The sequence below is a fragment of the Carassius carassius genome, chromosome 5 (assembly GCF_963082965.1).
Source record: "Carassius carassius chromosome 5, fCarCar2.1, whole genome shotgun sequence".
NCBI lineage: Eukaryota > Metazoa > Chordata > Actinopteri > Cypriniformes > Cyprinidae > Carassius > Carassius carassius.
This window is the reverse complement of record NC_081759.1, coordinates 41,841,040-41,853,539: the sequence shown is the minus strand read 5'-3', so window position 1 is coordinate 41,853,539 and position 12,500 is coordinate 41,841,040. Positions and strand designations below refer to the sequence as shown.

Below are 12,500 nucleotides of genomic sequence, written 5' to 3'. Positions count from 1 at the left end.
TGTTTTCTCTTCCGTTGTAAAGGCAGAGTACAGTTTTTTTAACACTTGTGCCACAATTCTAGTGGATTGAACACCCAATAAAACAGCTACCTCTTCAGCTTTTTCAAAGCTTGGACCAGACACTTTAATTAAACACCCAAGTGTTGTGATCTTAGCTTTAATAAAGTCTGCTGATATTGTCCCACACGCTCCTAGAATGTCCAACCGTGATCCATAAATCAGAGGTTCCTTCAACATCCAAAACAATGATGACGGAGAGTCAGTTCTTTTGATTTGAAAGTGGTCCCAGACTTTAAAAAGATTCTTGTAAAACTGTGGCAATCTGGAGGTGTTAATTTTTCCGGGATCTAACAAGAACAATGACTTGTCCAAACATAGTCCTTCAGCAGTCTTTAGAATCGTCCTGGCCACCGGCCTCCAGCTTAAAGTCTCTGGACCAGTGAGGAAACGCTGTATGAACTGTAGCCGGAAAGCTGCAGTCCTGCTCTGCAGATGAACAAGCCCTTGTCCTCCGTCTTCTTTTGGTAAATGCAATACATTATGAGGTATCCAATGCATCTTTTCCCAAAAAAAGTGTACTAAAAGGGACTGGATTTTAACAATTATCGATACAGGTGGATCAATGCATGCCAGTCGGTGCCAAAGAGAAGAGGCCACTAAATTATTAATAATCAGAGTACGTCCTCTATATGATAAACTCTTTACAATCCATTTCCATTTCAATAGGCGACCTTTAATTTTTTCAACTGTTCCCTCCCAATTTTTTTGAACAGTTGCTTCATCTCCTAAAAACACTCCTAAATATCTTAAGCCATCTTTTCTCCAACTTAATCCACTTGGGAGTACTGGTACCCCTCTTTCCCACTTTCCTATTAGTACTGCTTCGCTTTTACCCCAATTAATTCTTGCTGAAGATATGGTTTCAAACTCTCTTAATGTTTTTAATAATAGATCCACGTCACTTTGCTTACTAAGTATAATAACCACATCATCAGCGTATGCTGACAAACACAAAGTGCTGTTACAGGCTTGTAAAGGTACCCCTTCTAAAACTCTTCTCAACTTATTTAAAAGTGGTTCTATTGCCAAAGTGTAAAGTATTCCTGACAGAGAACACCCCTGTCGTACACCACGACACACTTTAAAAGGAGCACATAAGCCACCGTTAACTTTCAGTAGACTCTCAATGTCATTATAAAGAATTTTAATATAACCTATAAAATCAGAACTAAAACCAAATGCTTGCAAAGTTTTCCAAAGGTAATCGTGTTCTACACGATCAAACGCTTTCTCTTGATCCAAGGAAACCCATGTCAATTCCCAATATTTTTGACACATCAAATAAGTCTCTTTTAAATTAAATATTATCAAAGATTGATCTTCCCGGTACGCAGTACGAATGACCAGAATGGATTACCTCTTCCAAAACCCTTCCTAGTCTAGTAGCTAGAACATTTGAGAGCAATTTATAGTCATAGCACAATAATGAAACAGGTCGCCAGTTTTTTATGTCTCTCACATCACCTTTTTTTGGCAACAGGGTAAGGACCGCCCTTCTATAGCTCAGCGGCAGAAGTCCTCCGACTAGACTGTCGCTGAGAACCGCCAGCAGATCCTCCCCTATCACAGGCCAAAAGGCTTTACAGAACTCAACTGGGATTCGGTCGATCCCAGGAGCCTTGCCATTCTCCATGCTCTGGAGGGCTTCGTGCAGTTCTTCCAGGCTTATAGCTCTCTTGAGTTCTGCATTAGAGTCCTCAGAGACCTTTGGTAGCTCCTCATAAAAACACTGCTCAACAACCTGATCTTCTCTGTGCTCACAACTATAAAGTTTTTCATAAAATCTGTTTGCTCTTTTCCGAATTTCAATAGGGTCTGATTCAAGAGAACCGGTCTCAGAAAACAAAGAATGTATAAAGCGTTTCTGACCGTTCTTTTTTTCTAGACTAAAGAAGAATTTTGAGGGTACGTCCATCTGGTCTATATCATTAAAACGTGATCGCACTAGCGCCCCCTGTGCCTTTATTCTTTGTATGTCAGACAAAGCAGATTTCTTTAAAAAAAGGGATTCAATATGTGTCTGATTTCCACTTAACTGTGCTGTTTCTTGAAATTTAAGAATTTCCTCTTCTAATTCTTTCATGGATCTTATTATATCTTTTGTGACATTGTGAGTATACTGTTGACATAATTGTTTGGTTTGTATTTTGCCAAACTCCCACCACTTCTGTAGAGACTGAAAATCATCTTTTTCTTTCCTAAAATTCTTCCAGAAACAATTGAAGGTTTCTCTAAAATTTGCATCACTCAATAAATTATTGTTAAAGTGCCAGTATGCACTTTTCGGCTTAACAGAGTGTAAAGTAACTGTACATATAACAAGACTATGATCGGAAAAACCAACTGGAATTATGAAACCATTTTTAAAAGTACTAAGATGGTGTTTAAAACAGTAGAATCTATCCAGACGTGCTAAAGACAACCTGTTATCACAAGCATGTGCCCATGTATACTGCTTTAGATTCCCATTTAGACTCCTCCATGCGTCACATAAGTCATTTGTTTCAATCATCTGAATAAGTCGCTTGCGAGAAAGTAAATGTGGCTCTACATGATTTCTATCCAAACCTCTTTCTGCACAATTAAAGTCTCCACCTAAAAATAACTGCTCTTCACCATTGCATTTGTTCAGCGTCTCACAAAGGGTGTATAAAAAGCTCATTCTTTCTGTTGGTAAAGTTGGAGCATATGCACATATAAAAATAAAAGTGTGATTCTCAACCTTGGCTCGAACCTTTAACAATCTTCCTTTCACAACCTCTTCCATCTCAGTAGAGCAGGGAGTAAAACTATCGGAAAATAAAATAGCAACACCACCGCTAAGTGAGGATTTGTGACTAAAAAAAGAGAGACCTTTAAATTCTTTCGTCCATTCATCCACATTTGCTGTGTCGCTATGTGTTTCTTGTAAAAGTAAAACATCAAGTTGTTTCTGATTCATAGTGTTATATATTAATGTGCGTTTTATACATTCCCTTGCTCCATTCACATTTAGGGATGCAATGCGAATGTCACCCATTTGAAAAGTATGAAGAAATAGACTAAAACCATAAAGAAAAAAACAGCCATAAAGAGCCAAAAAAAGAATCCTTTGTACTGCCATTAACCATTAAATTTTTAGTTTGGTCACAAACTTTTTCAACCTATAGACTTCCTTATTTGTGAAACATCCCTCAGTCATAAAAGCCCTCGTATTTTCCACAAAACGTTTTATGTCTGGAAAATAGTCAGCAACCTGTACTCCCATCACGTTTTTTGACACCTTTAAAAACTTCTTGATTTCACCAGCATCATACTCTAGACATGTCCATTCAGTCTGAGAACAACTAGAAGCACCAGAATCTGAGACATCGCTCTCATTACCATCATCTCTATCAACTTCAAACTCATTTTCATTTTCTTTTTTTCTAGTTTGCTTTGATTCAGAGACCTCATCAATCTTTTTCCTCTTTAAAGGGGTTTTGAAAACTGCCTGATCTATATCCCTAAACATCATTAAATCATCACTTAAGTTGACTCTCTCTGAAAGAGACTGTGAATCAGACACTATGTTATCATGTGAAACATCCATGTCACGCTGTTGTTGTTATCTGGGCAAACTCGTAATATGTGCCCCGTTTTCCCGCAGCCAAAACACCTCATCACATCCGTACTTACGAAAACAGTATAATCAAAGTCATCGACTCTGAGTTTCAAATTCAGGTTGAGTTTGTCTCGGTTATCTTTCAAGATCATGTAAGTGAACCTCCTGAAAGATACCACATGTTTGATCAAGTCTGATTTACTGCCAAAAAACATCTTTTTCACTGGGCTGACGATCTTTCCGAAACGCGACAGTTCTTTTGTCAACATTTCGTCTTTTATGAACGGCGGGACGTTAGACAAAGTGACTTTTTTAGCGGGGGTGGAGAGGGGAAGCACCGGGGTGAACAAACCGCTAATAACTATACCTCTCTCCATTACTTCGTTTGCTTTCTCAATTGCATTATTCATCCTAGATGCCGCTAAAATACAGTCATGACCAACAATATTTCCGACGGCTAATATGCATTCTTCCACATTCACTGCGGACACAACTTTCACTCCGTGGCGCTGCGTGAGAGAATCTAAACTAGTGTTTGTGCTCTGGGCTGCCATGCTTCCAGTGAATGGGTGATACACTGGTGTCTAACGGCCAGCCCCCCCTCTCCAAGGGAGCCTTACTTCACCACCTGATGCTCCACAAATATCAAATAAATAAAGAATTGAAAGAAGAAAAAGGAATTTTTTCGCCACAGCGGGCATAAACCATTCACACTTACCACGCGCTCTCAACGCTCACCCAACAAACGCTCACGCATGCGCACGAGAGAGAGAGAGAGAGAGAGAGCGGGAGAGAGTGAGAGAGAGAGAGAGAGAGAGAGAGAGAGAGCGAGAGTGTGTGAGAGAGAGAGAGAGTGTGTGAGAGAGAGAGAGAGACAGAGAGAAAGAGAGTGAGAGAGAGAGAGAGAGAGTGTGTGAGAGAGAGAGAGAGACAGAGAGAAAGAGAGTGAGAGTGAGAGCGAGCGAGAGAGTGAGAGAGAGGGTGAGAGTGAGAGAGCGAGAGAGAGGGTGAGAGTGAGAGAGAGAGAGAGCGCGAGAGTGAGAGAGAGAGAGAGAGAGAGATGGAGAGAGAGAGAGCGAGAGTGTGAGAGAGAGAGAGAGAGAGACTGAGAGAGTGAGAGAGTGATACAGAGAGAGAGAGAGTGAGAGACAGAGAGAGAGAGAGTGAGAGTGAGAGAGAGAGAGAGACGGAGAGAGAGAGCGAGAGTGTGAGAGAGAGAGAGAGACTGAGAGAGTGAGAGAGTGATACAGAGAGTGTGAGAGACAGAGAGAGCAAGAGAGAGAGAGAGAGAGAGTGAGAGTGAGAGAGAGCGAGAGTGAGAGAGAGAGAGAGAGAGAGAGAGCGAGAGTGAGAGAGAGGTTCAAAAATTTTTATTTTACATTTCAAAACTAAAATTCATATATACTAAAATTAAAAATATAAACTAAAATTCATATACTCATTCTAAAATAATTCTACATAATTAAATTAGATTATATATAAACCCACAGATGTATATAACAAAATAAAAAATAAAATTAAAATTACAAAACCATCGCATCATCATAAATAGTGCATAAAACATCATCAACACACCATATTTCAATAAAACTCCTTACATTATTAACCATATTATAATATGCATACTCTACTTTAAGCCTTCCTGCTACTAATTTCCTAAACATAACTTCAGGATCCGTAGATGCCAATTGTAAGCCTTTGTTCTTCCTAGTCTTCCACACTGCCAATTTGGCAGTCCCAATCAACTAACTCAATAAACACACTTTCTTCCTTATCAGAAATGCATACTTTAACCCTCCAATAAATACTTTATCCGAAAAAGCCTCGTTAAATTCCCTGAACCATTCCTTAAGAAGGTTAAAAAGACTTTGTAGCCTTTCACATCTTAAAAACAAATGTTCTAAATCCTCCTCTTCTCCACAAAACCTACATTCCCCACCCACTGCTGGATTCAAGTGTGCCACATGTCTGTCTGTAGCTATTGCCCTGTGAATAATCCTCCATTGTAGATCAGCTGTTCGCTTCTCCACTGGAGGTTTATACAGTGCTCTCCATCTGTCCCTCACGAGGAACTCTGGTGTCAACAGTCCTGGCCAGCCAGAGGCTTTTACTCTCCTGAGTGATTCCTGATGTATGATCTTCACCGTAATGTGATAAATGGCCTTCTTTGATGTAGACTCGAAGAGTTCTATTTGAGGAACCTCAAAAGACAAAATTGAACCAACGTCCACACCTTCCAGATCTTCCTTACTTGCGGGAGTTATTTTTATCTTTGGGAATCCTTTCTCATTTGTCTCCTTTCTTGCGATGATCTCTCTGTAGCTGCTTAGTATTACATTCAAAATTTCCTCCATTAGTTTTGCTGTAAGTCTTAGTGACCGTAATCCTGTCACCTCTCTGAGGGTCTCTGCTGATCTCCATCCATTATTATCCAAGAGGTGCCCCAGCTTTACAATGTTATTCCTTAGTAAGCATGTTCGTATACTCACAGAAGATAACATCCTTGTCTGGATCATTGGATTAAAAAACAAGGGTTCTTCAGTGACCCATTGTCCATTAGGATCAATGTCCCGCTCCACTTTAAAAACAGTTCTCCAGACCTTTAACATAGCCTTATAAAAGGGGGTAAGCTCAGACAAGCTCACCTCCTCTAGTTTTATTAGGAATAAATGTTATCCAATCCCAGTCCTCCTGCTCTCTGTAGCAAAGCACAAGCAGTTTGGGCCCAAGCCAAGTCCTTATGATAGAGGAGTCTCTGTGCTGCCTGTATCCTGAAGGCACTGATACGACTCCTCACATCCACCAACCCCTGGCCACCTTCCTGGACAGGCAAATACAGTGCTGCTGCCCGGATCCAGTGCTGCCCACTCCAGAAGAAATCCACCAATGCTCTTTGTATACGGCAGACCAGTTCATCAGGTGGCTCCATAACAATAAACCTGTGCCACAGTGTAGAGGCAGCTAGGTTATTAATAACCAAAACTCGCCCTCTATACGACAACTGTGGTAATAGCCATTTCCATTTAGACAATCGGGCAATCACTTTCTCCAGCATTCCCTCCCAATTCTTCATCTGAAATTGACTATTCCTTAAATACACACCTAAAACTTTTAGCCCTTCCCTGCCCCATTTTAAACCACCAGGAAGCTGTGGAGGTCTTTTCCCCATCCACTGTCCAATAATAAAACCCTCACTTTTCCCCCAATTTAATCTACCTGAGGATGCCTTCTCATATTGCTCAATGTTCTTCGTTAAAACTGTAACATCATCCTGGCCTTTAATAAAAACAGTAACGTCATCAGCATAAGCCGATACAGACACTATAGAACTTATGTCTCCATTTGGGATTAAGACTCCATTGAGATTTCTCCTTAACCTGCACAAAAGAGGTTCAATGACAAGACTATACAACTGTCCTGAAAGTGGACAGCCTTGTCTAATTCCTCTAGAAACAGGTATTGGTGCACTTAAACCACCACCAGCTTTTACAAGAGCAACTGCATTTGAATACAACAATTCCATCCATCCATCCATCTTCTTCCGCTTATCCGGGGCCGGGTTGCGGGGGCAGCGGTCTAAGCAGAGAACCCCAGACTTCCCTCTCCCTAGACACTTCCTCCAGCTCTTCTGGGGGGACACCGAGGCGTTCCCAGGCCAGCCGGGAGACATAGTCTCTCCAGCGTGTCCTAGGTCTTCCCCGGGGTCTCCTCCCAGTGGGACGCGCCCGGAACACCTTCCCGGGAAGGCGTCCAGGAGGCATCCGGAACAGATTGCCGAGCCACCTCAGCTGACCCCTCTCGATGTGGAGGAGCAGCGGCTCTACTCTGAGCTCCTCCCGGGTGACTGAGCTTCTCACCCTATCTCTAAGGGATCGCCCAGCCACCCTGCGGAGAAAGCCTGTATCCGGGATCTTGTCCTTTCGGTCATGACCCAAAGCTCATGACCATAGGTGAGAGTAGGAACGTAGATTGACCGGTAAATCGAGAGCTTCGCCTTGCGGCTCAGCTCTTTCTTCACCACGACAGACCGGTACATCGACCGCATTACTGCAGAAGCTGCACCGATCCGTCTGTCAATCTCCCGTTCCATCCTTCCCTCACTCGTGAACAAGACCCCAAGATACTTAAACTCCTCCACTTGAGGCAGGAACTCTCCACCAACCTGAAGTGGGCAAGCCACCCTTTTCCGACTGAGGACCATGGCCTTGGATTTGGAGGTGCTGATTCTCATCCCAGCCGCTTCACACTCGGCTGCAAACCGTCCCAGTGCATGCTGAAGGTCCTGGCTTGATGAGGCCAACACGACAACATCATCCGTAAAGAGCAGAGACGAAATCGTGTTGTCACCAAACCTGACCCCCTCCGGCCCCTGGCTGCGCCTAGAAATTCTGTCCATAAAAATCATGAACAGAACCGTCGACAAAGGGCAGCCCTGCCGGAGTCCAACACGCACCGGGAACAAGTCTGACTTACTGCTGGCAATACGAACCAAGCTCCTGCTCCGTTCGTACAGGGACCGGATAGCCTTTAGCAAAGGGCCCCGGACCCCATACTCCCGGAGCACCCTCCACAGGCCGCCGCGAGGGACACAGTCGAATGCCTTCTCCAAATCCACAAAGCACATGTGGACTGGTTGGGCAAACTCCCATGAACCCTCCAGCACCCTGTAGAGGGTATAGAGCTGGTCCAGTGTTCCACGGCCTGGACGAAAACCACACTGTTCCTCCTGAATCCGATGTTCTACTATCGGCCGGATTCTCCTCTCCAGTACCCTGGCATAGACTTTCCCAGGGAGGCTGAGAAGTGTGATCCCCCTGTAGTTGGAACACACCCTCCGGTCCCCCTTCTTAAAAGCGAGAGTGAGAGAGAGAGAGAGTGAGAGAGAGAGAGAGTGAGAGAGAGAGAGCGAGAGATAGCGAGAGAGAGAGAGAGCGAGAGAGAGAGAGAGCGAGAGTGAGAGAGAGAGATGACCTGTCTGAGTCTGTGTCTCTCAACAGTGTTCAGCAGCAGCGTTCACTAACAGTGAAACTTTAACTTTGTTTTCATCAAGTGCTTCGCTTCTGAGAAATGTCATGTAGTTTTTAAGCTGCTATTTTAATAGTAGCTCTAACAACATTAGCGCGTAGCCTATGCTTCTGTGTGTCCATGAGGGAGAGCGAGTGGGTTAAATAGAGTGCTTTCCATACATAACAAAACATCAGTTTGTGGCATTTTGTGTCGTTTTTATCCTATTAGTAACTGTATTTATTTGCTCTGCCAGTTTCATTGTGGGGTTTGATTCTTTTGCTGTTTTTGGCTGTAAGGAAATAAATAATTTGACGAAGTGATATGGTCATGATGTGGTCAAAAGCTGCCTGGAACTGCGTTGGCCATGCAAATCCATGAAAATAATTGCACACCTTAGAAAGTTCTTCAGCTAATCAGTTTAAGTGTTCAACGGCCCTGTAGTATAAATGTTCTTATTTTACATGCCACTGTTCAGTGCGGAACATGAATGCATTTAACATGCCGTTTCAAATGCATAAATAATGTTTTGATGTGTTAATAAAACATTGATTATTGATATTGGAAATATTGAAATAATAAAAAGATACTTTAAATGTGAAATTAAAACCACAAGTAGGTGGCAGCAAGTCACTGTTAATAAGTGAGTCATTGTAATTGAACCGAATCATTTAAACGGTTGATTCATTCAGGATCGAAACAATGTCTTGTTGCTCAGAGACGCAACAGTCGTGAAAGTTTTGAATTATTTTTGTCTTCAAAATAGAGAAAAAACAGGCAATATGGTGTCTAAAATGTAAGTCTCTTTGTTTGGTGTTGATTAACTATGTAATTATATAAATTTATACATATGTATAATGTAAGAGTGCACTCTGTAGGGGTATTTTTAATGGTTTTTGCAAAATACTCGATATATCATGTCAAATTGCAAATCATTAAAACAACAATTATGATATTATCACAGACATACAGTATATCACCATCTCTGACGCTCGACCTGTCGTGTGTGTGGACGGGTGTCGGCACTTGAGGCGTTTTATTAGACTCCCATCTTCTGGTCTCCCGTGCATTATTATTCCCTCCTGAAGACTGACCTGTTAACGGCATTAATTCCTGCTGGTCAGTCAGTTGTCTGTGGTTTGTGTGGAGCTCTGACCGTGTGTGTGCATCACCTACAGGCTTCTGGACGGACTGTAAGCTGCCCGACTACGAGGAGGTGATGGCTCACCCCCCCACGCCTCCTCCACCCTACTCTCCTCCGGAGACCCAGGAGACCCAGGAGCCCAGCGGCCGGCGCAGACACGTCACCGGAGACTCCGGCATCGAGGTGTGTGTGTGCCAGCTGGACGAGGGCTCGGGGCCCGAGGAGGAGGCTCTGTGTCAGGGGTCCGCCAGCTGTGGTCAGGACTGAGGAGACGGACTTCTGTGTCTCTGACTGCAACCCCTCGCTTCCCTCTCACACACTGAACCAGATACACACCACTGTTAGAGTCTCACAGCTGCCCCGAGACCACACACACACACACACACACAGTGTAGTTTGTGCTGAATGCTAATAGAGCAGATAAACACACAGTCAGCTGATTGTCTCGTGTCTCATCGTGGCCTTAGCAGTTTCTCTCGGCTGATGTAAAGATGCGTGCCGTCCTGTGTGTGTGTGTGTGTGTGAGCGAGAGAGAGCAGTCACATGACTCGCCTCTATGATTAGTGTTCATTAGTGAAGCTCAGATGTGATCAGATGTGTGTCGTAGAGGCTGATCGGACCGCAGACTGATGTCTACTGCATCAAGGGCTAAAATCACGATCAGAATGTTTCCGCTTCGGTTTCACTGAAGGACGATGTTATCCTCAAAACCTTTTGGACTCCAGACCAATTTCCACAACGTTTAGACTGTGCCTTTCCCAGTGGAGATCCAGACTAACTAACTAACTAAATAACTAGGCTATGCAAAATCCCAGGACTGTTGTGAGCTGCAGTAAGGAGCAATACTCGACTCGACCCCTGTGTAATCAGAGCAAACACCTTCAGTTTGTTTCTCTCTTCTGTGTCCCCGAGTGAAAGTCCCAAGGTTTGTCTGTCTACTAACTGTTTTGGATTCATCAGCGGTGTCCGGCGTCACGATGATTATTTGAGCGTCACGCTGGTGCTCTGAAATATGAAGCCTTTGACATCGAGCAGCTCCAGGTCTGTTGGCAAATGTGTGATTAATGAAAAAGACGTTTAATATCGAGCCAAACAGCGCAAACCAGTTCTTCTGTCGAGCTGTTTTACTTCATACTCTTTAAAACATTAGTGTACCGTATTTACTCGAGTCTTCTGACGGTCCGTGAGGGTTTCTGAAGCAGCTGGTGACGAAGAAGATGGTGATGATGATGAAGATGATGCTCACAGCGTTCGTGGCTCCAGCACTGAGAGCTGTGCGGTGTCTCTACAGTTGCTTCTTCAGCAAGACTTCTGATGCGACTCTTTAGTCATTTGTATTTTATTTTTGTAATAAAATAATAAACCAGCTTTGGCACTGAGCTGTTTGTCTGTGTTTCTGATGTTCATCTGCTCATATCATTATGTTTGCCCGAGACAATGTACTGGTTATGTTTAGATGATGATGATGATTAATACGCTTTCATCCGCTCTTCATGAAATCTGTGTGAATACACCTAGAGCTGACTTACAGATCTCCTGCTGTGGAAAGGCTGATAATAATCACACTTGTTCTCCTCATTCGTGGCATCAAATGCAGTTGTGATAATTGGTCTACGATTACAGATATTTTTAAGGGGGTTAAACATGTAATAAAACATTTTAATTTGCACTGATGTTCAAAACCTTTGAGTGCTAATTCTAGTGTATTTGAACTCCTCTTCTTGAGTCATAAGTTAAAATGCTGCACACAAATGTGATCGATGTCAGATCTGATTGATGCATTAGTTAGCAGCATAAACTGAAATAAATGTCCAGTGGGGGGGGGGGGGGGTCTCTGTCATGTTATGAATGTATATTAAAGGCTGTTCTCATCTCGTTAAAATATCACTGCATTCGCAGAAAGAAAACATACTAAGGTTAATATACTTGTTTCTCTGAGCAACAATGCTCTCGACAGTGAATGTGTTTTAAAGTGTCTGTTTTGGTGTGACTCCCCCCACCGTCAGTTCACCCAATAGGGTTATTGTTGTAAGATTAAACAGTTTATTGTCGCTTTGGAAGGCAGCAAATGTACTGCGTCAGAGACGTAAAAAGCCCCAGCATCCATCGGAAAACTAGTTCTCTTAACTGAACACAAACTCTCCGTTTCCTGTTTAATGCTAACTGTTTTTGTTCTTTGTAGTGGTAGTTTTCCAGCCAGATGTTGAAAAGGGTTTGATTTAGAGATTTAAATGTTCCTTTTCTAAACTAGTCTACCACTTACAGAGTCTTCCTGTTTTGTGGACATTAACACAAAATTCAGTCATTGGTCAAAATTTCTGTTTTTTTTTTGTTTTTTTGTTTTTTTTTTTAGTATGGGTCTTATTTTGATTCATTTTAAAATTATTTGTTTTAACTTCATTTTTTTTTTGGATTTGATTATTAGCTTTTCATTAAACTCATAAACCCAGTTTGGGAAACCCTGATGTAATATAATGTTTAATGCACTTCATGTGGTTGATAACAGCAAATGGAATATATTTTCTTCCTCTTTGTATTTTTATAACAATATGGTACAAGAATAAGATCCTAAATCTGATTATGTTATTTAAAATGTGTAATGTATTGGATTATGTTACTAACTACAGTTTTTGTCATAGAGTCAATAACAGATTACAATTTGTAAGTAATCTAACCAGCTCTGATAATAAACCAGCAGAGGCTTGCATA

At 42.3% G+C, this 12,500-nt stretch overlaps 1 protein-coding gene across 3 annotated transcripts in view; it reads left to right on the top strand.

The window, feature by feature from the left end:
• LOC132141638 (WW domain-binding protein 1-like) overlaps positions 1-10,718 on the top strand; it is an 18,725-nt gene extending 8,007 nt beyond the window's left edge. Inside the window, exons 4-5 of one of the 3 annotated variants that reach the window (XR_009433908.1) lie at positions 9,826-10,391; positions 10,438-10,718. Coding sequence is in view for 2 of the 3 variants with exons in the window: in XM_059551333.1 (XP_059407316.1) it covers positions 9,820-10,058 (239 nt within the window). In the remaining variant the exon portion in view is untranslated. Of the gene's footprint in view, positions 1-9,819 lie in introns of all 3 variants that reach the window. The other 2 variants (XM_059551333.1, XM_059551332.1) reach the window with 2 other exon arrangements.
• The last annotated feature ends 1,782 nt before the right edge of the window (positions 10,719-12,500 follow it).